Genomic DNA, 24,265 nt, shown 5'->3' on the forward strand with positions numbered 1-24,265 from the left:
GCCTGAATTGAACACTTTAAACTTATTGATTCATGGACCAGAATTTGGTTTATCTTGGCGAATGAATAATCCATGTGCACTGGGTGTGTGTGTCCCTCTTTTGGGTGCAGTGTCATTTAGGTGAAGGGCGTGCTGATGCTTCAGGTTGGTGATGGCTGTGTATGCTGACTGATTTTCTGTCTGCTTGTTCTAGCACTTATTGAGACAGAGGGGTTTTGGAGCCCCTGACTGTGGTGGTGGAGTCATCTGTATTGCAGTTCTGTCAGTTTTTGCTTGATGTATGTTGAAGCTGTTTGATCCATGAACATTTAGCTTTGTTGGAGCATCTTGATGAGTTGACCTTTTATCAATATGAAATGAACTTTATCCCTGGCAATATTCTTGGCTTTTGCCTATGTTTAAATTTTTTTGTGTGTGTGCATCTGTGCATCTTTGATTTTCTTTTAAAATATTTGAATAGGAATTTTTGGGTTATAGGATTTCAATCTTTCTGAAGTTCTTAATGTCTTGCCAGATTGCCCTGCAGAAAAACGATGCAGATTGATACTTGTTGAAGTATTCCTTGACTTTTCATAAAGTTGATATTATAAAATTTAAGACATTAGCAGGTCGAATGAACTGTAGCATTCTATTGATCACGGGATAGAATATACTACCATTTAATTTTTTTTTAAAATTAAAATGTGTATGTTTTTAAAGTTGTCATCAGTTTAATTTTATAGGCATAAACTACAAAGTCACTAACCTTATTTCATAATTCTCTTTCATTATTACATAGGCATAGTGATTTTTTCAAAAATCCTGATTTTTTAAAAAATGGAGATACTTGAGAGAGAAGAGGATTTGGTTTGATATTTTCTGTGTAATTTTAAAATAATTTTTTTTTGTTGTTGTGCTGGGCTTTGAACCCAGGGACTCATGAATGCTAGGCAAGTGCTCTACCACAGACCTGCATCCCAGTTCTTTTCTATGTATTTGTGTGTGTATGTGTGTGTGTGTGTGTGTGTGGTATCATTGGCTACTGTCTTAAAGATGATTTTTCAAATTATATGCTTACATTTGGTTAGAAAGTGTTTGACTTTTAATATGTTAGTGTGTGAAAAGAAGTCAAATATAAAACCAGCTGTTCCTAAAGATACTTTCCAAGGTTAGAGATGAAGTGCTGTGTGCTTAGGCCTTTTAGCGATTTGCGGTTGCTTAAGCTTTGATAGCATAGTTCAAATAGGAGTTAATAAAGTGCTTCATTTGATTTATATATCTTTTTGATATGTAAAGGTATTCCCTAAGGAAGTTTTGTATGATAGCTAAGAAATGCGCAACAGATTTAACACTTTTTTTATAAAAAAATAAACTGGCAGGTGACTTGTTGGGATTTGTTTGGTAATTATGAACTCTTTTTCATACAGGAGTCTTCCCGAACCGCTCATGACCTATGAGTTACATGGAGATTTCATTGTTCCAGCCAGTAAGTAATTTGTAGGGTACAGAGACATAGTTTTGGGGTTGATAGTTTCTACAGACTAAAAAATTGAACTTGATTAAATTGAAGCTAATCGTGAAAAATTAATGTTATTGAGGCCTGTGCTAAAAAATCATTTTAAATAATGATTGTCCCTCCCCCCTTTGGCAAGAAAGTAAAAAAGAGGACTATGATCTTACTCATTCATTCATTCATTCATGGACATTGATTATTGCTCATTGTGTGTTAGTCACTGGTAGATATTGGCAGAGTCTGGGTATATAGAGCCATGACAGAATTCTTAACCCCAGCAGCCACTTCTGTAGCAAGTCCTAGGGCCTCTACCTCTCTCTACCATTACATGCCATTATTCTGTAATTCTACCATGAATTACAGAATAATGGCATGAAATTCTGTGGAAACATTAAAGTATTTAACCTGTGGGAGGTCAGAGGGATTAGTGGGTGGGAGATGGCATCACTTAGAAATTTAGATGGAAATTACAGACAGAAAGAATATTATGAGAAAATGCCAGAAGCCCAAGCAGTGTTTGGGAGTGAATTATATGTGATAAAATGTTAAATGAGAAAGGTCTGTAGCTGGTGGAATTTTAATTTGTGATCAAATTTATTTTGTGAGTCAGACACCCGGGGCTCTCTGGTTTTCTGTTATCACACAGCCCACTTTTTATATTTGGCACTGTTTCATTATCCTCCTCTTCTGAAGTGTGCTGGTGGTAGGTATTTAATAGTTAAGGAAATGAAGATGGAGGCATGTGAAGTGACTTTGCCAGATTATAGGAAACTATTTAAAATTCAAACTCCCAGTTCCACTGGCTAAACTTTGCAGTATTGGTTTTCACAGGTGCACTGACAGTAGCTGAAATTGTATTTTCATTTCCTTTTATTTTTTTTTCCCCCTTGGATGTTGTCCATAGTTTAATCTGTTGAAAAACTTAGAGCAATCCCTTTGGGTCCCATGTTACCACTGCCCGAACATGGCTTTAAATGTTATCTTCTTGTGAGGTCTCAGCTCCAGCCAATGCAAAGGTTCCTAGTACGTTGCAGAAAGAAGCAATGTGTAGGCTTCATTAGACTACACATGTGCAATAGGCTTTTGGAAAAGGCAAAAATGTGGTTCGATTCAGCTTTGTTTTCACATGGAAGGAGATCCCCCCCGCCCCAAAATTTGTGTGATCAAGGAAGAGGGGGAAATTTTCTTGGCAAAAACTCAAGCAAATGCTTAGTTATTTTGATTTCTTCCCTGTGGCATTTTTGGCAAACTAGGAAAAGAGAAATTAAACTTAGTTAGAGGACAATCATTTCATGTTGTTCGCCTTAGAGACTGGAAAAAGCACAAGAGTGCCAGCTTTCATCTCAAATCCTTTGAGATTTGGGGAAAGATAAAGTGATTATGGAATAAAGGTCTAAATTGCCACAAGTGAGTGTCAGGAGTATTATCCTGCCCATAGCCTGACGCAGTGTGTTGGAAATTCTGATGTCAGATTTTGCCAGATGAGAAAGTTCCTACCTCTGAGGAACTTTTTTTTTTAACAAGGTATTGAGGACCATGGTGGTAGAAGATGATGAAGGCATATTTGAACTACGTGGTTCGAAGAATTGTGTGGATGCAGAAGGCCTCATCATCTGCTAGATGTCCATCTGCTTGGTTTCCCATTTGTGGCAAGGCTGTAAGAGCCTTCATGATGATTTGAATCACAGGACTGTCACAAAGGCATACTGGAGCTACTGTGGTTATTGGCATGGATTTGCACCTAAGTGCAGTCGTGGTTGGAACAGGACCTGTAGTAACTTTATTTAGTGAGAAAAAGCACATGTACTAAATGGGTTTCTTTTAGGGTTCAATGTTTCCAGGGCACTGCTTTATTTTCATCTCCGAGAACCCTCCTCTGTATTCAGTGTCTCTTAGGAGTGAAGGAGCAGATCTCTAATCTTTTGCATGTGTACTTCCAAGTATTGAATAAAACAGTTACAGAAATCAGATGGCCAAAATTAGTCTCCCCCTTTGAATATTGTTGGAGAATTGGAATTGTGGTTATGCTATCATTTTCCATTAAGGATGGCATAGCTTACCTTGTTATGCTAAAATGTCTGTTAACTGAGCTGATTGCTAAAATTACCGACATTACCAGTCTTTGTTACCGCCTCTCACACCAGCATGGAAACTAATTTTTGATTCTTTTCAGTCATGTGAGCTGGTTTCCATCTGTTCTGTGGTGTTGAGATCTCTCTTCTCCCTGCCTGCTGTGAGTTCTGAAGGTTTCTCCTGGGTCCCTTCCTTTTCTCACATCTCTTTCTTTCTTATGGTTTTCTATTGAGAACCTCTGAGTTAAATCTACAAGGTCATCATAGAAAACTATGATCTGTGTCGTCATCACAAAAGGCCAAGTATTTTGTATCTTGTTCTAAGAAAAGTCAACCCATGATTCAATATTAAATGCATTGGAAGTCAACTTTTTTTCCTTTAAAAAGATTCAAAGAGTTGAACGAGTATTTGAGTTCATTAAGATTGCTTAAAGGAAGTAAAGACATCCATCCATCTTGCGAGATACTGTCCTGAGGTTTTGGTATAGAAATTCACAAGACAAAAGTGCAGAAAATCAAAAACTTGTGTCCACCCTTGGAAGGCAGCAGACATCTGCCTGGATGTCTTACTGCATGATGCTTATTACCTTTGAGAATGTTGTAACTCTTGGTCTGAAGGCATAGAGTCCTTCACAAGTCATTTTGATAAGCATGGATGGACCCATGCTTCTGGGTTGGACCTAACATTTAATTAGCAAAAGAATGACAGCTGAAGCCTGGGTACCTGATGTTGGATTATAGGAATAATTTCTGAACTGTCTCTCAAACCAGAGTGCTTGTGTTGCTGTGTTCAGTACGTTTTCTTACTGTAGTCAAGTTAGCTGGGAAGCATAATCATAATCACAAAGTTCTTAGGGCCATTTCTGACGAGAAACATGACTATTGTAGGATCCAGTACATAGGCTTTTGCTCAACCAGAATTTCTATCCTTGCTCCCCATGCAGGTTTACCAGTAAGACAGGGTCATGTGGGCTCTAGGTAGGGAAGGATTCGGAAGCCTGGAAATTAAAGTAATTGACTTTTGGGGGGTGTTGACATCCCTCAGTCTGGTGTATTTATGTCACAGTAGAAGGGGAACCCATAGAAGAATTAGAGCACTGGATGTCTGTTGTCTAAAGCCCACTAGTCCCTTGGAAAGTGCTGGGGTTGGTTTTGCTAATGCTTTTCTTAAATTATAGTATTATTGATGTATGGTGTTTAAATATTAAAATAACATTTACCTACCTTGTGTCTTTGATAAGCTCTGGTAAGTTGATTGTTCTTTTTGGTCTCATTGCCACAGCACCATAAGCAAATAGACACTAAAATGTGATGGATGCTGATGTGTGGTTTCACAATTAAAACGCCTTTCTTTCCTATTATAGTAAACTCCTAATTCCCTGACATATTTCAAGAATCTGGTGTGTGATTAACCAGGAATACCAATTTTTTTTAAAAAAGAAGTTATGCCTTTTATTCTTTGTCAACTAGTACCAATTGAATATATATGTAGTATAAGCAACTGATGACAACTAATATTAGAAGAAGAAGAAAATTTTTTGGAAACCTTATAGAAATGTATGTTAATACAAAGCTCTGATTAATACCAAAATAAAACAATATAGAGAACAAATAGTTTTATTTTAAAAGCTTTATTGAATTTTTTTTTTAAAGAAAAAAGAGGAAAAAACAAACTTGGGAAAAAAATTCAAGTGTGATTGCAGAAGAGATGGGATGGGCTAGTGGGAGAGGGACTCAAGGAAGAAAGTGGAAGTTTTGACTGTTTTTCAGAAGGAATTCTATTTTTAGAAATGAAGAACCTTATCCCTAGAGGGTGGAAAACTATTTCTCCAGCTTGTGTTTGAGTAAGTAATGCTAACATATTAAAACTAGATTTTCACTGGGAAAAAATGATTTTAATGTCAAGAAACAGACTTATTGTTTTTTAATCTTCTGAGTTAAAAGTAGCTTTTTAGTATACAAACTTTTCAAAAATTTTTAAGTTTTAAAATACAAAATTCTTATCCTTGTTGATTTTCCTTTATTCCCTTGGAATTCTTGGCTGTTTTGTGGAGTTTATACTTGGATTTTATTTTTTGAAGATCAAAACTGTGAATTGAAATTGTTGTGTTTTTGTTTTTTCCAACACTGATGAGGTTTTAAGTTGGTTTCTTGGTTTTAACTCCAGATTTAGAACTGGGTTGTAATTTATCACCTAACTCTAGAGACAGTTGTGCTTTTGTTTTCAGTGATAATTTTAGTCTCTGTAAAAGCTTTTTTTTTGTTGTTAGGTAATAAGAGTTAATGATTCCTGTTCTGCCTCATCACAACCATGCTTTTTAGCTTTAGCCTTTTTGTTCCTTTGCTTTTAGAGACGACTGTCTCAGTGTCTTCTTGTAAATCCCATTCTTCACTCTCCAGCAGTGTTACTGTGTTACTGGGAGTGTAAACCGGGCAGAGTTAACTTTACCAACGTTGGAAGCAATGTGCATTTCATAAGATTGACGGTGTGGCTCTCGGTTTAATGACATGGAAAGTCATCCATGCTCTGTTAAATGAAAAAGGCTGTTCAAACATTTCATTCCAAGTAAAGGGAGGAAAACTCTGAAAGGATTAGACCTAAAACCCACCAGCTCATTTTACAATGAGATCTATTATGGGGAACTTGAATTCAAGTGAACTTGACTTGTTGAAACATAACATCAGTATGCACAAAGAAACACACCGCTAATGAATTTTCACCAAGGGAAGGTGCCCCTGTGAGCAGCTTACAGGTCAAGAAATCAAACATGATCAGGATCTCAGAAGCCCTTCTCCTACCCATGTGGTCACTATCCACCTTATGAGGTGTGGCTGTCCTTTGACTACAGACACCTTGGGTTGCTGAAATCTGATGGAAACACATTCTGATACGTCTGACTTTTTGGACTCATCTCGTGGGCTTCATCCACATTGTAAGAAGCGGAGCATTTTTGGTCCGTTCCCTGGTATGGACATAGCACAATATATCGATCAGTTCTACTTTTAATGGACATCTGGGTCATTTCCACTTTGGGGCTATCACAAAGAGTGCGGCTACGAATATTCTAGCGTGTGCCTTTTATTGAACACTTGTGTGCATGTCTCCGGGTTGTATCTATGAGTGGAATTCTTGGATCTTAGGGTATATGTTTGTTCAGCTTTAGCAGATCTGCCAACCACGTCTCCGGAGTGGTTGTAAATTATTCCCCTCTACAGCTGGTGTGTGTCGCTCAGTGTAGGAGAGCTGGCTTAGCCTGTGCAAGCCCTGGGTTCCAGCCCCAGCACCAGGGGCCAAAGACACAGCTAGTTAAGTATATGAAAGTTTGGGTCGCCCCAGGTCCCACTTGGTACTCAAAGCTCTTCTGGTGGGCGAGTGTCAGTCTCTTGTTGAGGATTTAATTTCTGTGTGTCTCATAGAGGTTGAGTCTATTTTCATATGTAATCATAATATAAATCTTTGAAAATCCCTGCTCTGGTCCTTCGCTTGTTTTTATTTTGGGATTTTCCCCTCTCCCTTCTGGTTGATTTGTACAAGTTTTTTTTTTTTTTTTTTTTTTTATAGTCTGATCTTGCATTATTTCTTGTATATTGGAGTTTCAGTGATTTTTAGTTGTCTTTATTTTCTGTTGTCTAAAATTTTACAGAGAATATATTTAATTTTTATCAGAAAAATTAAAAGCACAAAGGTATCAGGGTTTGGAAAAAAAAAAAAAGTAACAATAAACAGATTCCCTAATTCCTTTCTATCTCCTCTTTGCCACTCCTGAAAACTCTAGCGTATTCTTCAGTAACGAGCCTTGACTTGATTTGTTTGATAATTTCCCAAGCAGCTACATAATAAAGTTAATTGGGTACAGTGTTAACCAGAGCCACAGGTAATTCTCCAGTTCAAGGGGTAAAGGGAATATGTTGGTTTCCCAGGGCTGCTGTCGCTGAAGTACCACAAGCTAAGTGGCTTAAACAGCAATTTATTCTGTTGCAATACTGGGGACTAAAAATCTGAATCAAGATTTGCTCCTTTCGGGCTTGGAGGGGAGGATCCTTCCTGGCCACCCTCAGTGTGCCTCTGCTTGAAGAGGCCGACTCTGATCACTGGCTCTGCTGTTAGTCATGTTCCCCTCCCCCCACCATCTTCCTCACTTGTCCATCTTCCTTCTGTGTTTTCTTTTAATATTTTTAGTTGTCAGTGGACCTTTTTAAAATTATTTATACGTGGTGCTGAGAATTGAACCCAGTGCCTCACACATGCTAGGCAAAGCGGGCTACCACTGAGGCACATCCCCACCCCACCTCTTTGTTTTATTATAAGGACTCTGGTTTTATGGAGTTAAGGGACCCTGCCCTGCCCCATTATGATGTCATCTTAACTGATATCTCTAAGGACTATTTTCAGATAAGACCACTATTTTAAGTGTGGCTTATATCTGTGATATTTTGGAATCTGGGCATCGTGACCCTGGGAGTCCCAATGGGAGATTGCCCTGGGAGATAACCTGTCCCAGAGCTAGCTCCTTCCTAGAGATGGTAACCCCAGCGCTCTTTTTGCATGAGAACCTCCACCTTCCATCCCTCCTTCAGTGAGTTCTCTCTGTGCAAGCCAGTATTCTGTTGTCTAAAATTTTGCAGAGAAGATATTTAATTTTTATCAGAAAAATTAAGAACACAAAGGTATCGGGGTTTGAAAAAAAAAATGTAACAATAAACACCCCCCATCACCCCAGGGCCAGGTGCCAGACAAGTAGGGATAGCTCCTTTGCCCCAGAGCCCAGTGAAGTCATCTCAACTAGCCGGCCCTGAGCCTGCTCGCACCGCCTGGCTGAGTTCCTTCCTGCAGGAACCTCCATCACGGCTTTTTCCTGCACCTCCCCTCTCCCTGCACCTCCTCACGCACCCTGGTGCTTCCCTGGGTGGACATGTGTGTGGCTCACCATGCCACTCGTCTCTAGGGCACTGTGAGTCCACACTTTTACCTTCTGTATGCATACACGTGTTTCCATGCCTGTGTAAACACCCGATTAAAATAAGTCCCAAGTTCAGTTTCAGAGAGGCTCGCTTGAAGTGTTAAGGGTCAGAGCTTCAGCATCTTTGGGGGGGATGCAGTTCAACCCATAAGGCGGAACCACTTTGTTGCTGGTATTCGACTTGCACCCCAGGACTGGAAGTGCGGCCTGCCTGTGGGAGAGGCTCCCTGTTCTTCTTAAACCCAGAAAAGGCACTGGTTGCTGCTACAGGGAAATCGCCTGACGGGCCCGGGGTGTGTGTCAGAGGAGGGCATCTGCAGATTAACGATAGCGGGAAATAGATCCAGAGGAGGGCATCTGCAGATTAACGATAGCGGGAAATAGATCTTTTTCCTCTTCAAGGTGGCAAAATAGAGTGAAAATCTGTTTTTAGGCTGTGAGCAGATGAGCTGTTAGAATTATTGGTTTGGGGAATGTATTTGATTCCACGTACTCCATTAACTGTTCTTTTCTTTCTTTGTAAAGAAAGTGGCAGCCCGGAATCTCGAGTTAATGCTATCCATTTCTTGGTGCACAAACTACCAGAGAAAAATAAAGAGATGTTGGATATTTTGGTGAAGCATTTAACAAAGTAAGTCTCTTTGCCCTCCTTGTAGTTTTCTCTGCTCGGCTGTGGGTGCTCGGCTGTGGGTGCTCGGCTGTGGGTGCTCGGCTGTGGGTGCTCGGCTGTGGGTGCTCGGCTGTGGGTGCTCGGCCCTGTGCTAGGATTTGGCCCGGGTGGAGCCGGGGCTGTATACACAATACCAGGGACCACACCTGGAAAGGGCAGGCTGGGCGCTGGACTCCCTCTGTGTGTTTTGGACTAGCATGGTGAAATCCAATGCCTTCGTGGAGTTGTATAATTATTTGCTTAGCAGCATTGCCAGCAACTCGGGGTTTGATTTGAAGTGAAAGAGGAGAATGCTATATATTGCCCATATACAGATTCTGGAAATGGGATTATAAATCCGTTAGCAATGTTAGTTTGGTTTCACGCCTCCCGAGCTGAGTTTGAACATGTCCTTAAGTTTGTTTAATCCAGTAATGGGAAGTCATTTCATAGGGTCCATTCTTTCTTTCACACTCTTTAAATAGCTAGCAAAATCCACTAAATCAGTGGAGGATTAGCCCTTTTTTCCCCAAATATAGATGACTCTCAGATCACTATAACTGTAAAATTTTACAGAGGAAGGCGAGGAACACTGTTTCAGAATTTTTATTTTACATAAATAAAACTGAAGGCCAGAGGATATTATGGCTCACTTGAGGTCTTGATGTATAGCCACTCATTTATTTGGTTAATGTATATTTATTGAATGGCTTTTTTAGGTGCCAATAGATACACAGTTGAGCAAGATAGATGAAGTCCCTACCTTCACAAAATTTTCTAAGGGGGATAGACAAACATAACAATAAAAATAAAAAATTATTTCAGATATCAGTAGCAATAAACATAATTAAGGGAAGAGAGAACACATGTTGATTGTGAGACTATACAGAGGGTTATTGTAGAAGAATTCATTCATTTGAGAATGAAGTCCTTGATTTGAGGCCTGAATAAAGTAGGAGGACTGCTGAGGACAGTTGTCCATATTGTTCACTGCACTATGATGCCAGGCTGCCAGAGTGAGCAGGGATGTCTGGTCCCGCTTCGCCTGCTCATGAAGCTGATTTTCACCAAGGTGCCGTGCAGCCAGTAGTCCCTAGAAACAAGGAGGTACCAATGTAGGCAAAAGTGGGATTCCCACATTTTTGGAGGAAATGAGCTTAGCATATACACAATTATTTAGAAAGCCATTGTGACTACAGGAGAGCCAGAGAGAAGCAGAAGAGCAGGCAGGAGCCTCAGCCTGTAGGGTGTGGTCAGATCCTGGATCCCATTGTTCAGAGCTGATCCTGAGGGTGATTTGAGCCCCAGGAGACCTTGTTCTAAGGAAGACATAGAGTGACAGAATGCTGTATGTTCTACAGTTATTGCTGTGTAATTAAATACAGATCTTTTTTTTCCCTTTATTCAATATTAGTGTTTCAAATCACTCCAAGCAGAATCTAATGACCGTGGCAAATTTAGGAGTGGTGTTTGGACCAACTCTGATGAGGCCGCAGGAAGAGACTGTTGCTGCCATCATGGATTTGAAGTTTCAGAATATTGTGGTGGAAATCTTGATCGAAAATCATGAAAAGGTAAAATTGTTTAAGAGAATTCCTGTTCGGAGATTATTACCATGTCACGTACAACTGGCCCCTTCAAGTTCCCCTCTCTGTCTCTGTCTTCTTTAATTTTGTTAATACTACAAAATTCTCACTGGGTGTCCATCTTCTGATGGAATTCCATAAATCTGGGCTTGTCTTCTCTCGCCTTCCTTGTTTAGTGGAGAAACATGCAATCCAGATGGAGTTGAATATCTGCAACGTGTTTGTGAGCTGTTGAGGATCTTCTGTTGCTTTCATTCCTGTTCTTGAATTTCTCACTGAAGTTTTGTGTCGTAGTACTCCTAAATTCTTGATCAAGTTAGGGCCTTTGGGGGCTGGGATTGTGGCTCAGTGGTAGAGTGCTCGCCTAGCATGCACGAGGCCCTGGGTTTGAACCTCAGCACCACATAAATGTAAAATATTCTATCCACCTGAAACTAAAAAATAAATATTAAAAAAAAAAAAAAGTTAGGGCCTTTGAGGCTTCGAAAAAGACCAAAAGTTGAAAGGAGGAGAGACAGCAGGAAGATTGTGTTAGCCTCCGCCACTGTGAGAAATACTGGGGGCGATCGACTTATAAGGAGGAAAGTTTTCCTTTGGCTCACAGTTTCAGGGGTTTTGGTCCTTGGTTGCCTGGCCCTGTGGCTGCTGGATGGTTGCAGCACAGATCTCATGGTGGGAGGCTGTGGCGGGGGAGCTGCTCACCTCCTGGTAGCCAGGAAAACAGAAAGAGGGTCTGGGGAATCTATTGTCCCCTGTCAAGACATGCCCCTACCCTGCTTCTTCCCAGCATGCTCTGCCTCTCAAAGGTTCTGCACCTCCCAGTAGCACCACTCTGAGGCCAAACCTTTAACACTTGGGCGTTTGAGCAACATTCAAGATCTAAACTATGACATGGATCGTGAGCATCCTTGAGAGCTAGTGTGGAGGAGCAGGCTCCCCTGACACCCACTGGCCATGGCTAGCATCCGTTTGTACTCCTAAAAGTCCCCTTGCCTTGCAAAAACCCTTCCTGGTTGGACCAGATGTTGTGAATCTCCAGTGAAGGAAGAGGAGTCAGGGAAGGGTGGACCCTCACTTAGGCTCAGGCAGTACATCTGCAGGGGCGGGAAGGGGGTTGGGCATGCATTCCTGTGGTTCTGGGATGGGGTTGAACTTGGTTTGGATGAGGAGATTCATGTCAGGGTGAGCAGAAACTTCTGGAATACACTCTTCCTCCCACTATATCCCTGTGTGATTTTAAAAAAAAATTGTGACACAATATTTGTACATTTTATGGGGTGCATTATGGTAATTCAGTATATGTATGTAACATATAATAATCAAATCGGGGTAATTAGCATTTCCTTCTCTTCAAGCATTAGTTGTTTTTATGTGTTGGGAGTTTCAAACTCTATAGCCATTTTGAAATATATCATAGGAGGTTTTAATCAGCAGTCGGCTTGTTGTACTAGAGAAGAACCAGAGGTAACTCCTCTTTTCTCCTTCAGTTTTGGCGCCCCATTTCCCCCCACCTGCCTTTCTCCTTTCCCCTTCCCACCCTGCTTCTGGTGACCACTAATCCATTCTGTCTTCTGCAGGATTGATCTATTGGGTTCCACAACTGAGTGAGCACATGTGGTGTTTGTCTTTCTCTGTGTGACTTATTCCATGTCACATAATGACTTCCAGTTCCACCGTGTTGCTGCAAATGACAGAATTTCATTCTTTTTATGACTGAATAGTATTCCTTTGTGCACGTGTGCACACACATGTATGTATGTACACATACCACATTTTCTTTTTGCATTGATCCATTGAAGAGCATCTGGGTTGATTCCATATTTTAGCTCTTGTGAATAGTGTGACATTTGAAATACTTAAAGTACTATTTGTTATTGTTGCCCTGTGATCCCTTTCCCAGATTACTGTTATTTTCTCCTCTATTACATATTACCTGTGGCTACTCTGACATATCAGCAGGATTGAATAGTTACAACAGAGCAGGCAAAAAGATGTACTATCAGGCCCTTTACAGAACACGCTTGCTGGTACCTTCTCTAGACCCATAGTTTTCAACCCTGGAGTAGCACTGGAATCACCTGGAGGACACTTTCCAACAGCTGCATCAGCCATGCGTGTTGTGCTGTTGGATTTTCACCTTCCTTACAAGTATGGGAAGCAGAGCAAGGGGAATGGCTGCCCTGGGGAGGAAGCGTCTTCTCTATCTGATAAGAACGTAGGAGGGAACATGGAACATGGGGGAAGGTTCCACTCATGGTCATCAGGCTTTTGTTCACAGTAGTTAAAGCAAGACCTGAGTGGGACATCTGTGACATCTGCTGGTGTTTTGACCCATGGGAGCTTGGTTTGGACTCAGAATCTGAAGGAGCGGCTTGCTGTCCTGACTCTGCCTGGCCTTGTCAGGGTCAGTAAGTGCAGTCAAGACAGTCTGTGAGGGACATGCAGAGGAGGGACTACCTAATGCTCCCCTGTTGCTTTGCTCAAAGGGACTGCCATTTGCCTTTCTCTAAAGCCTCCACCTCATAAGAGAAATGAAGAGGCTAACTGTGGATTAGGAGTCGTGTGTTTTTCTATGGCCAAGGGCATGCATGTAGTTTTCAAAATACATTTATTCTTTAGGGCAGCACTTCTTAATCTTCATGGGATGGCAGACCTCTGAGAAGCTAATGAAAGTTACTAGCCCTCTTTCCAGATAAAAGCACATCACATTTCCCCATTCTGTCAGTTGCATTAGTAATTTCGGGGGGTTCACCTGCATTGTTGAATTGGTTGGCTCTCGGTTGAGACTGTGGTTGAAAATGAATACTCTTACCTGAGCTGTCTTGCTTGTCATTTCTGTACAGGCAGTACATAATTTTTAAAAACAGCTTAGAGTCTTTTAGGAACTTCTGATTTTTTTTTCTCTCATTCTGTTCAGCACCATTCCAGTAACTTTTCTCATAGGGAATTATTCTGAAGAAACTTGTTCAATCATTTGTGTATTGAGAGGATTTTAAAAAATTGGATTTGTATTGTATGCCAAATACGGAACAGGTGCCAGCGTGGAGAGATGAAGTCACAGCCCCTGTTGGGAAGCCTGTCACAGCTGGAGTGATGACTGTGTTTTGGGATTGGTATCCCATAACTCTTATTCTAGCCAATAAACTATATAACTTGCAGTTCAAAGCCAGCCTCAGCAACGGAAAGGCACTAAGCTACTCAGTGAGACCCTGTCTCTAAATAAAATACAAAATAGGGCTGGGGGTGTGGCTCAGTGGTTGAGTGCCCCTGAGTTCAATTCCCAGTACTGACAGCAAAAACTATAGAACTTGCTTTCTTAGTTGTATTGTGTTTCTCCCTGCTGTATTATTGAGGGCAGAGATCTTTTTGTATACTTAACAATAGCACCTGGTGTGTGTCAGGGGCTCAGTGAATATTTATTGCATGAGCTAATAATGCATTCAGTACATTTTGAGAGAGTTGGAGGATTGGGAGAGACAGGCAAATGCAGATGTAGTTCCTTTGAGCAAAGCATGGGAGCATCTCTGGGGTCTTTGTTGCTTTTGCTGGAGCATTTCTAGCTTGTGTGAACATTGCTTTCCACTGGAAAATTAAGGTGGAAACCCAGTTTGGTGAGTCTCTTTACCAGTATAGTCAAAGTAGCTTGTTTTTTTAATGTGTGTAGGTAGTTTTTTTTTCTTGTTCTTTATTTTTGGTAACCAGTGGTGGGGAATTGATGCCTCCATTTATGGTCCTGTCACACTGTCATTAAACCTCATTAGTGTGCACTGCACCCTCCAGACAGCTCATGGGGAGATGGCTATGGTTCATTTTTCAAAAAAAATCGACTACAAGCTTTGAAACCATGTTCAGCTTCAACTATCATTTGGTTAAATCCTAATTAAGGGAACTTTGATGGAACGTAGCTGTGAAAAGGGAAGAGGGATGCCATGTCATGCTACAGCTTCCTGTTATCTTCCCTTATCTGAAGCTGAGGGAAAAATGCATGATTTTTCTGCTGGGAGGTAAGTGGTACAGACCCCTAATTAATCTGCTTTGGAGATCACCATTTCTCTCTTCTTTGCCATTTTTTTTTTTTAAGCAAATCTTACAGGAACTTCCGGGTAGAACCAGTGAGCCAAGTAGCATAGTCACAGCAGATGGAAGTGTCCCAGCTCTGAGATGGAACTTTCTAGAACTGAGTAGAGGGCTTTGTTTTCTTTCTGCTTTTTGAGACTGGACCGATGCTGTGACCACACCACCACCAACCTCAGCACCGGCTTCCAGTTGAGAAGGGAGGCAGTGAGGATTGGGTTTCTGGTTCTCCATGGTATGTGTGGATTGAGGCCTGGAAACAGTAGGGACTGGAGGTGGAGGGCAGAGTGGAGTGTCAGCGTGGGTTAGTGAATTCTAAGAACTGAACTCCGCCATCCCCTCTCCTTTTCTCTCCCATTTTCCCTCGTACAGTTCCACTCCTAGCTCTGTTCTTGCTCAGCTGGACTTTATTAGAGTCCAGGCTCTGCTCTGAGGAAGAACATTTCTGCTGAGAAGAGGAGTTCTTATAAACTCTGTGGACATGTATGTGCACATGAGCCACAGGTCTCCCCAACAGCTGACACACAGATACCTCCCCAGGATCTTACTTTTGACTCCAAAGCAGTGAGGAGGGATAGAGCTCCTCTGAGTAAATGTTTGGAAGCAAGGGGGGTAAATAGAGTGGGGATAGGCAAGTCTAAAAGAATAGTCTTGTGAGGAAGGAAGAGGTAATAATGGAAGAGGAGCAGAAACCCACGGGATACTGGACAGGAGAAAGGATGAGAGAGAGCTGTTTTCTTTTCCTCCATTATTTACTCGCCCTCCCCGGGAATGTGAAAAACATCCATTCTAGGAAAGTCACAAAAGCAAAGAGGAAACTTAATATAATTAAAGCAGGAGAGCTCTAGCTGAATTTGAGAGTTAGTCAGACCCCTAGTTAATCTACTTTGGAGATCACCATTTCTCAGTCTCTTTGCCACTTTTTTTTTTTTTTTTAATAAAATCCATATGTACTTGATAGGAAACTTACACCATATGTTTTGGCTTCGTGGACATGTGATACATTAAGATGTTGTTTTAAAAGAAGTGTTTATGAGCCAAAAAAAATCATCAAGGTCTTTCTAACCTTGCAAATCAGAAAATTGTGTATCCCAGGTGGAAAGGGTAAACTTTCCGAGGCTCCTCAATTTGGTGTTGTGCCTTGAAGTTGGTGAGTTTTGCACAAGTTTTGCAAAATGAACTTGTTATGCATTAATTCAGAACCTTTCTTTCTGCATGCCTGCTGTGAGTCAGATGTGATGTGAGATTTGGGAGAAATGATACCATGAGTTCTAGTAAGGGAAAGAAGAAATGTCCAAAAGGAGCCACACTGTGGTAGAAACTTGGTGTTCTCAGAGAGATGGGGATTTTATGGGAGAGTTTATGTCCAACTAAGGGGAATCTGGAAAGTTTCCCTGAGTAGGTGGTTTGAATAGGTTTTAGAGTGGAGTTTGAACAGGTGGAGATGTGTTAAGAGGACATTTCAGGTATGGGAGATCATGTAGTCAGAAGCCCAGCAAGGAGGCGTATGTTCTGGGAACACAGCTCTTGTTGGAACTTGGCGATGGCACAGTATGAGGTTGAAGAGAGATTCCGGGCGGTGGAGGAGGTTGAGAATGCCACTTAGGACTTTTGCTTTTAATTTCACAGGTACTAGGACCATTCACGGTTTTCAAGTAAACTGCTTCAGGAAGCTTAATCTGAGAACAGGGTTTGCAATAGCAAGAAGTAGAATGAAACACCAGAAGGAAAGTCAGTCAGGGCCCGCCCTGGTCAGGAGGATAGGGGTATCCAGGGACTGATTTGTGGGTGTTCTCTGAGGAAAGTATTGTAAGAATTCAGGACTAAGGCTTGATATTGGTCAAATGGTATTGTTAAGTTGTGTGCCTGTAGGAATGTGCAGCAATGATCCCAGCAATATGTAGAGCTGTGACATAACAAATTTTAAAAAATAATTAATCCTGGAAGAATATTGGTGCACCTTTAATAAAAGGAAGAAAAAGAAGTTCTGTGGTAGGAATGAATTTTAAATTGTAACAATAAATTTTACTTATCTGTATGACCAGCAACATAAGCCAAATATACAGTGGGAGATATGGGATGCAAATTTATTAAGAGAATTTTAGGGATAAAAGATGTAATATATAGGATGTAGCCCAGGACATGAGGTTGGCCTGAGAAAGCATGTACTGGATTCTTACGACATGACATGCTTTTGGATTACTATAGAGTGTCCATCTTGTACAACCATACAGGGGCTGGATGTTTTTTGTTGATGTACAAATAAACTTAAAATGCATATTAAAGACATAACCCCCCCCCTTGTATCAATATGTGACAGCATCCCTATATAAGTGCAAAATGCTTACGCTGTTCCTTTGTACAGGTGAGAGATAAGTTCACCTGTGAGCACACAGCTAGAAAGTGGGAATATTTGGGTTGGAACTGAAATGGCCTAACTCAGAGTTTGCTCTTTAACACTAGGATAAGAACAATATCCTTGAAAACCAGGAAGTTGTATTAGTGATGAAAGAAGAGCTGGAAGACCCCATCAGTGTCAGGGTTGCTAGGGGTGTTGTCAAGGACGCTTGTCTCTGCCCACCAGAGGGGAGGGTAAGGACCAGCTGGAGGTGTGAGCTCCTCTGGAGTGGAATATCTGTTGAGAGCAAGAGTGATGTCAGCTCCTACAGCTATAGTGCTGAGGAATGGCCGGCAGTACATGATTCTCATATGACAGAGACAGAAGAATGCCCCAGAACCCCCACCCCACCCCAAGAACACTGTGGGTGGAGAAGTCAGAACTGATGGGAACAGGAAGGACTGGGCAGGACCCCTGGTGCTTGCACCTGAGTTGTGTGCAGCTCACTCGGCACTCTCATGGTCTAGAGAAGCTTTTAAAAACTCTTCGTGGTGCTGAGAACTGAATCCAGGGCCTTGTGCATGTTGGGCAAGTGCTGTGCCTCTGAGCTTCACCTCCAGCTAACCCTGTAGTGAATTGGCTACCTTCATTCACTTGCATAATCCTTTGTGCTGCTTAAATGCATATTTGTGAATACTGTGTGCACCCCAATATTGCACCAAAGACAGTTTTGTAGGAAATGATTTTTAAAGTAATACTGGCACATTAAAATTAAAAAGCTTCACATGATGGTTGCACCCACTTTTTGGCAGACCAATTTACCATAAAATCTATATCAATTATGTGGTGAAATACAGCAGCTCACATCTGGGGACGGGGAGCTCTTTAAAGGAACTTAGTTAAAAAGGTAACAAACCCTCTCAGGAGTCATAGAGTCTATATAATTGTGTGTGTGTGTGCATGCGTGCGCGTGTACACACACACACACACACACATATATGTACATATACACACATAAAAATATGTGGGTTCATTCTCATGTTTTATACTTTAATGTTACATATTAGATTTATAATGTGATTCTTCCTCTTCTTTCTCCTCGATCCTACTCCCCAAGGGCCTTTGAAGATTCTGAAGAGCTTTTGAGAACTATCAAAATATATCAGGGTGGTTTTCTTTTAATGTTATTTTATGTTAATATAAAAAATGGGCAACTCATATAAAGTAAGGTATATAATGTTACTCTCAACCAAATCACTTTATACGCTAATGCAATTTTAGTCTACATTGTGTTGATCCCATTGAGTTTCAGTTGGCTTTTCAGCATGACTTGCAGAGCAGCATACTTTGGATCAGCCTTAGCCTTCTGTGGCATTTCTGTTCACCCTGATTTTTTTCTGTGATTTTTCTGACGGTCAGGAGGTCATGATATTTGTTCAGTACTAGCCTTTGAGTGTTACAGTTTCTCTGGACCACAGGGTGCCAAGAGACAATTACATTTTATTCACATGAAACTTTCTCTTGATGAGGATTCTTCTAATTTTGTCAAAATAAGCCTTTTGGCTTTTGACATGGGGATCCTCCCAGGGTCACATTTTTCGTGGCTTGAAGATGGAGGGTCATTTGAGATGATCATGCTTTGTGGAGAAGGCTGATGTCTGTGTCCTTTCCAGAGGTTTCTTCAGAATAGTTTGAATGACCCCTGTTGCCAGTATGTATTGCAAAGTCCTCCATTAGTCTATGTCCTCCAGTCACAGAATAGCAGAAGAGTAAAGGTGACAAGGGGAAGCACAGGTTCCACATCTATGGAGCCAAGTGACTACCAGGGGAAAGAAACTGCATCTGTACTGAACATGTGCAGCCATTCTTATTATTCCCTGAACAATATAGAATAACAGCTATTTATGTAGCATGTACTTTGTATCAGGTATTATAAGTAGTCTAGAGAGGATATAAGTCTGCAGAAGGATGTGCATAAACTCTGTAAAAATACTATGACATTTTATATATAAGGGGCTTCAGCATCTGTGAATTTGGGTACCTGTGGGGTTCTTGGAACCAATCTTCTACAACTGGGGGATGATTGTGTTTCTCATCAGGTATCTAAGGTGATCTCCAAAATATTAAGTTAGGCATATTAAACTGTATTGAATTATTCTTGTTTGCAACCAACTTTCCAATTTGTGTCTGCCTATCTTTGGCAAAACTTAGAAGGTTGCAAACAAAGTTAGGAGGACGCATCCCTGTTCCTAGTGCAGTGTGGAATGGAATCCCCTTTTAGTCTCAACTTGGGGTCCCAGCAGCAGCCACATGTGGAATGTTTTTGACAGAGGACAGCCCATGGCTCCCTTCCTGTTGCCACAAAAGCAGCATACATCCTAGAACTCTCCAGGTGACTCCGTCATTCGTGAATGCAAAGAGGTTGACTGAGTAGTATTCAAACTGTTTTCGATCGAGTCCAGGGGATCTTCCGGTCATAGAGTGTGCTTGTCATTTAATGGGAAAAAGAAATCTCTTAAAAGAAAAAACAAACAGAAACAAACCTCCATGCTGAAATGCTTCTTGATTTAGCTTTGCTGGCCCCAAGTTGCTAGGCAGCAAGTTTTCATATGAGAGAAAATACGTGTCTTAACAACAATCATAAAACTTCCAAGTCTCTAAGAGATGTAGGCCCAAGTATCAACTGTTCAGAGTTAAAATCTTACAGCAATATTTGACAGATTTTCAGAGCTCCCCCTGCCTCAAGTTTTCACGAATGTTGGCCTCTTGGTGTCAAAACATGACCTCTGTATTTTTTTTTTTTCTTAACATGGCCTTGCATTTTTGGGAATGTTTTTAAAAATGCTTTAAAAACACAAAACTTTCTAACTTCCTTTCTCCCTCCTTTAAGGAGAGAAGGGAAAATAATGAGGACATTGTCTTGCCCGTTCTGTTTCTGTGAGCCAGGGCATAGGAAGCTTTGAACTGTTATGCAGCTCTGGAGATGGTAGATATTGATTTTTTTCCAAGGGGCTAGAGTGGTTTGATAGAAGAACATTGGGGAGATGAGAGTCATTCTGTAGCATCTGAGTGTCCAGTGAAGAAAAAGCACTGGGGTGGTCTCCAGAAAATGGGAGCACTGCATTCTTGATTGAACAAATTTATTGTTTGTTGTCATACTGAGCATACTCAGTAGAAGGGAATGGAACTTGCCAAGAGGTGAGTTTTTGATTCAGAAGCAAGAACGGCACGATACTTTCAATCGTGGGAATGTGTTCTTGGTAGAGATGAGTCAAGGAGTTGGGGTGAGGCTGGCTGACCTCTGCGGTTCTGCCCATCTGAAATTCTCTGCCAAAGTGTCTGGAGATGCAGGGTTACAGAGATGGGTCCTCAGAGCCTCATCAAGTGCTTACAACTTGACCTTCAAACAGCATTTGCAGAAGCAAAAGTGGTCAGTAAGCTAGGCGTGGGGGTGCACACCTCTAATCTCAGCAGCTTGGGAGGCTGAGACAGGAGGATCTCAAGTTCAAAACCAGCTGAGTTCAATCCCCTGCCTCCTCCCCACAATGGTCACAAAGATTATGATCCTTACCTTCATTTCATTTTAAGTTGTTTTTATTTCAGCACCATGAAGAGTACTTGCAAGGGAAAATTAGAACCAGAGTTTGAGGGGTGGGCATGGTGGTGTGTGTGCATGTGGACAGGAGAGAGAGCCCCTCGGCTGACTGTCCTCTAGAGGGGAGGTCAAGTGGGTGTGTATTGGCTTGGTTTCTTGCATGGCCCTACTGATCATTGTTTTTTTCTTTGTGAAATCTTTCAGAGCCATCTCTCTTATCTCTCTCCAGATAAAATTGGAAATAATGACAATAGCCAACATTGATAGATGATCATTGATAGAGGCCAGGCCTAGGGTCAACTCCTTATGTGGTGTTTCACTGAAGGGGGCTGCAGGTAGGGTGGCATAATGTATCACGGTGGGCTCTGAAGGAAAATTCCTAGGCTTGGAATCTTGGCTCTACCAGGTTGTATGACTTGTGTGCTCTACTTATTCTCATTTCCACTTTCCTTTTCTATAAAATAATAACTAAAGTCCCACCTGATAGGGTGGTTGCAGGGACGAGTTGGGCAAGTTACACACCTTACTGATGCTTTGCACATGACGGAAGTTGATTGACTTACTTCAGATCATAGAAAGTGACCCAGCTGGGATTTGAAGTTGTCTTTCCAGTTCTAAAGCCTGTTTCTTAACCCCTGCACTGCTGCTGTCTGATAAATGTGTGGATAAGCACATTTTATATTAAACAATTGTAATAACTTATTTGCATTTTGAGAAAACTAAGGGCTGGAACTGATTTTCATCCCTGTGATATGATAGAAAAGGAAGGCGTGTCTCATGTGGCTTTTAGTTTACTGTCTCAAATGCAACAGGAACCACACATCATAGATGCTACTACCTCTTCTGGGGCATTGGGCAGTGTCAGGCCTGTTGGCTTCACCTCTCTTAAAACTTTTGCTAAGCTCTAGTTACCATCCTCCTCATCTTTACCACCATCACTATGACTCATATACAGTAGCAGTATGGCTGACCGTTACAAATGCTCACTCTTTGTTATGTACATGGTGTCATTTGATGTCCTGCTTGACAACTCTTTGGGTAGATATTATTGTCCTCATTTTGCAAATGAGGAAACTGGGGCTTAGCGTGAGAATTTGCCTGGTGTCACCCTTGGTAGGTGGCATTGCTGGGATTCAAACCCAGAACTGTCTGGCTTTGGAGATGGTGTTCCTAAGCCTCCTTCCATCTTAAATGGCTTTAGGAAGAAGGCCTTTAGTCTTTGTTGCCACTAATAGGCTGGACTACTGTAAGCTAATCCTCAGAAATAGCAGATATGGAATAGTTGTGGATTGTACCAAAGCACTGAAAATAGAATATTTTGATGTTGCAAAAAATATTTTCATAACTTGAAAATTACACCAAACACTATAAGTGGGAAATATAAACACAAAATATCACTTCAGTCATATGTAAAGAACTGATTTTTTTCCCTCTGAACTATAAGCACATCTTGAATAAGTTCCATACTTTGAGCAAAAATTTTGGAATTAAAGATGAAAGTTTATATTACTATGTTGATTGAGTAAAATGCTTGGGACCAGAAGTATTTGGGATTTCGGGTTTTTTAAAAAAATAATTTTGGCATATTTTCATAGACTCCATCAGTTGAACATCCCTAATCTCCATATCCAAAATGCTTCAAGTTGTGAAACTTTCTGAGTGTTGTGTTCGTGCATTTAAGAGCATTTGGAGTTGAGATTTCAGATTAGGGATGCTGCACTCCATCTGTAGGATGTGTACTGTTGAGACTACAGTAATAATGTTGCCATTTGCACCAGACTAGAATACTTGTAAAGTGCTCTCCCCACTAAAGATCTCCTGCTCCTTCTACATAGGCAGAGCTGGGAGAGGGATATTTTTGTAGACTCTGAACTCGGCTGCTTCCCATTTTTATGTGTCTGGGTTCCTCCTCAATCTGCAGTTCTTCATAATAGTGTGGTACAAATATTTACTTTGGGCGACAGCCCAGCCCGTCTGAGATCTGCTCACTGCAGAGATGGGCTTCTCTAGCCTGTTTGGATGACTTACTCTCATCTTCACTAGATCTGCAGGTGGCACCAGGGTTAAACAGTATCAGTCAAACTAGAAATCAGGCTGAGTCAGATTCTCTCTCCTACAAGTTTGGAATCAGGATGTGGAGAAACTGAGCTAGCTATTGTGAGATTGTCCATGTCCTGGGGAGGGGGTGGTGAAAAACCTCTGTCCATGAGTCAGGTGCAACAGAACAGGAAGATAGTGGCCAGAGAAGATCTTGCAGCCCAAAGATGGGAATGCACAGGCAGGAGATGGAGAACTGCTACTTTGACTCTTGATGACCTTTAGTTACTGATCAAAGCAGCCTTGAGATCCAGCGATTTCTACTTCCTGCTGATACCTTTTAGTGAATCCTTTTACTTGTATTATCTTGATAAGGTTTTTGTCACAAGCAGCTCATACTTTACACAATTTGAGAAGATAACAGAGCATGAAGCACCTGCATTCTCAGGTCCACAGATTATTCAGTGACTTTGATTTAACTCAGTTTTGTTTATACTTTTCCTACTTCAGGTATCTCCTCCATGACCTTGAGGCAACTTGTAGACCTGATCCTTAGGAAAACAGATCAGGAGTGTGTATCAGATCAACATAGCTTGAGGTAGAAATTGGTCCTTTAAAGGCACTCAAGCAAGAACCTGTGGCTCTGATCCCATAATTTTATGACTTGAACTTCTTTAATGTGCTTCAGTTTTTAATGTTCTCAGTCTACAGTTTAAGCTAGAAGTAGCTGTTCTCTTGACTTCTGTAAAATTTCTTTTACTAGGGAATTGTTTTTCAAGACTTCAGTCTGTGTTCTGATGCATCCTGCATTCTTCCACATCTCCTTGCTGGCTGGTCCTTGAAAGGCCATCCCTACACTAGACAGCCTCTCTCTGTCAGTTTTGAAGCTTTATTACATCAGTAGCCACTTTGAAAATTTAATGAAATCCTTGGGTTTTGTTCCCAGAAAGTTGTCTATTTAGGCACAAAAGGAATGTATATACGGTTTCAGGAATTCTGGGGACATCCAGGTTAAGAACCTAGACCCACAGGAAACCAAGAGTTTTGGTATAGTCCAGGAGAAGTTGGGACTAGGAGCATATTGTCAGACTCATCCTTTGTTGATGTTGCTGCTGACTTATTTCCTATGCTTCTGCCCAGGAAACTAGGAGAGGAGGAGAGAAAGACACCATTTGTCTCTATTCATGCTATTCCCTGAGAAGGCTATGTGGCTTTTGTCCTCTCCCCCACTCTTCCCCTTCCTGCCCCAGGCCAGCTACCAGGGAAACCTTTCAAAATCCCTCACTTTGACCATGGAAGATATGAGTCTGTGCTGAAATAAACAATTTAATAAGAATTTAAAGAATAGCAGCTTAAATAATGAGAGGACCAATTCCCATCATTTTGAGATGTGCTGGTGTGCAGCTTTCTGTGGGAAGGGGGAGAGAAGACTGAAGAGTGTACCTCTGTCTAGATCAGCTC

General features: G+C 41.3%; 1 protein-coding gene across 1 annotated transcript in view; it reads left to right on the plus strand.

Annotated features, from left to right (window-relative positions):
- Positions 1-24,265, plus strand: part of Arhgap10 (Rho GTPase activating protein 10) — a 302,252-nt gene that overhangs the window by 194,074 nt on the left and 83,913 nt on the right. Inside the window, exons 16-18 of the mRNA XM_026392727.2 lie at positions 1,407-1,465; positions 9,051-9,156; positions 10,589-10,748. Coding sequence (XP_026248512.1) covers positions 1,407-1,465; positions 9,051-9,156; positions 10,589-10,748 — 325 coding nt within the window. The remainder of the gene's footprint in view (positions 1-1,406; positions 1,466-9,050; positions 9,157-10,588; positions 10,749-24,265) is intronic.

Source organism: Urocitellus parryii, chromosome 10 (assembly GCF_045843805.1).
Source record: "Urocitellus parryii isolate mUroPar1 chromosome 10, mUroPar1.hap1, whole genome shotgun sequence".
Taxonomy (NCBI): Eukaryota; Metazoa; Chordata; class Mammalia; order Rodentia; family Sciuridae; genus Urocitellus; species Urocitellus parryii.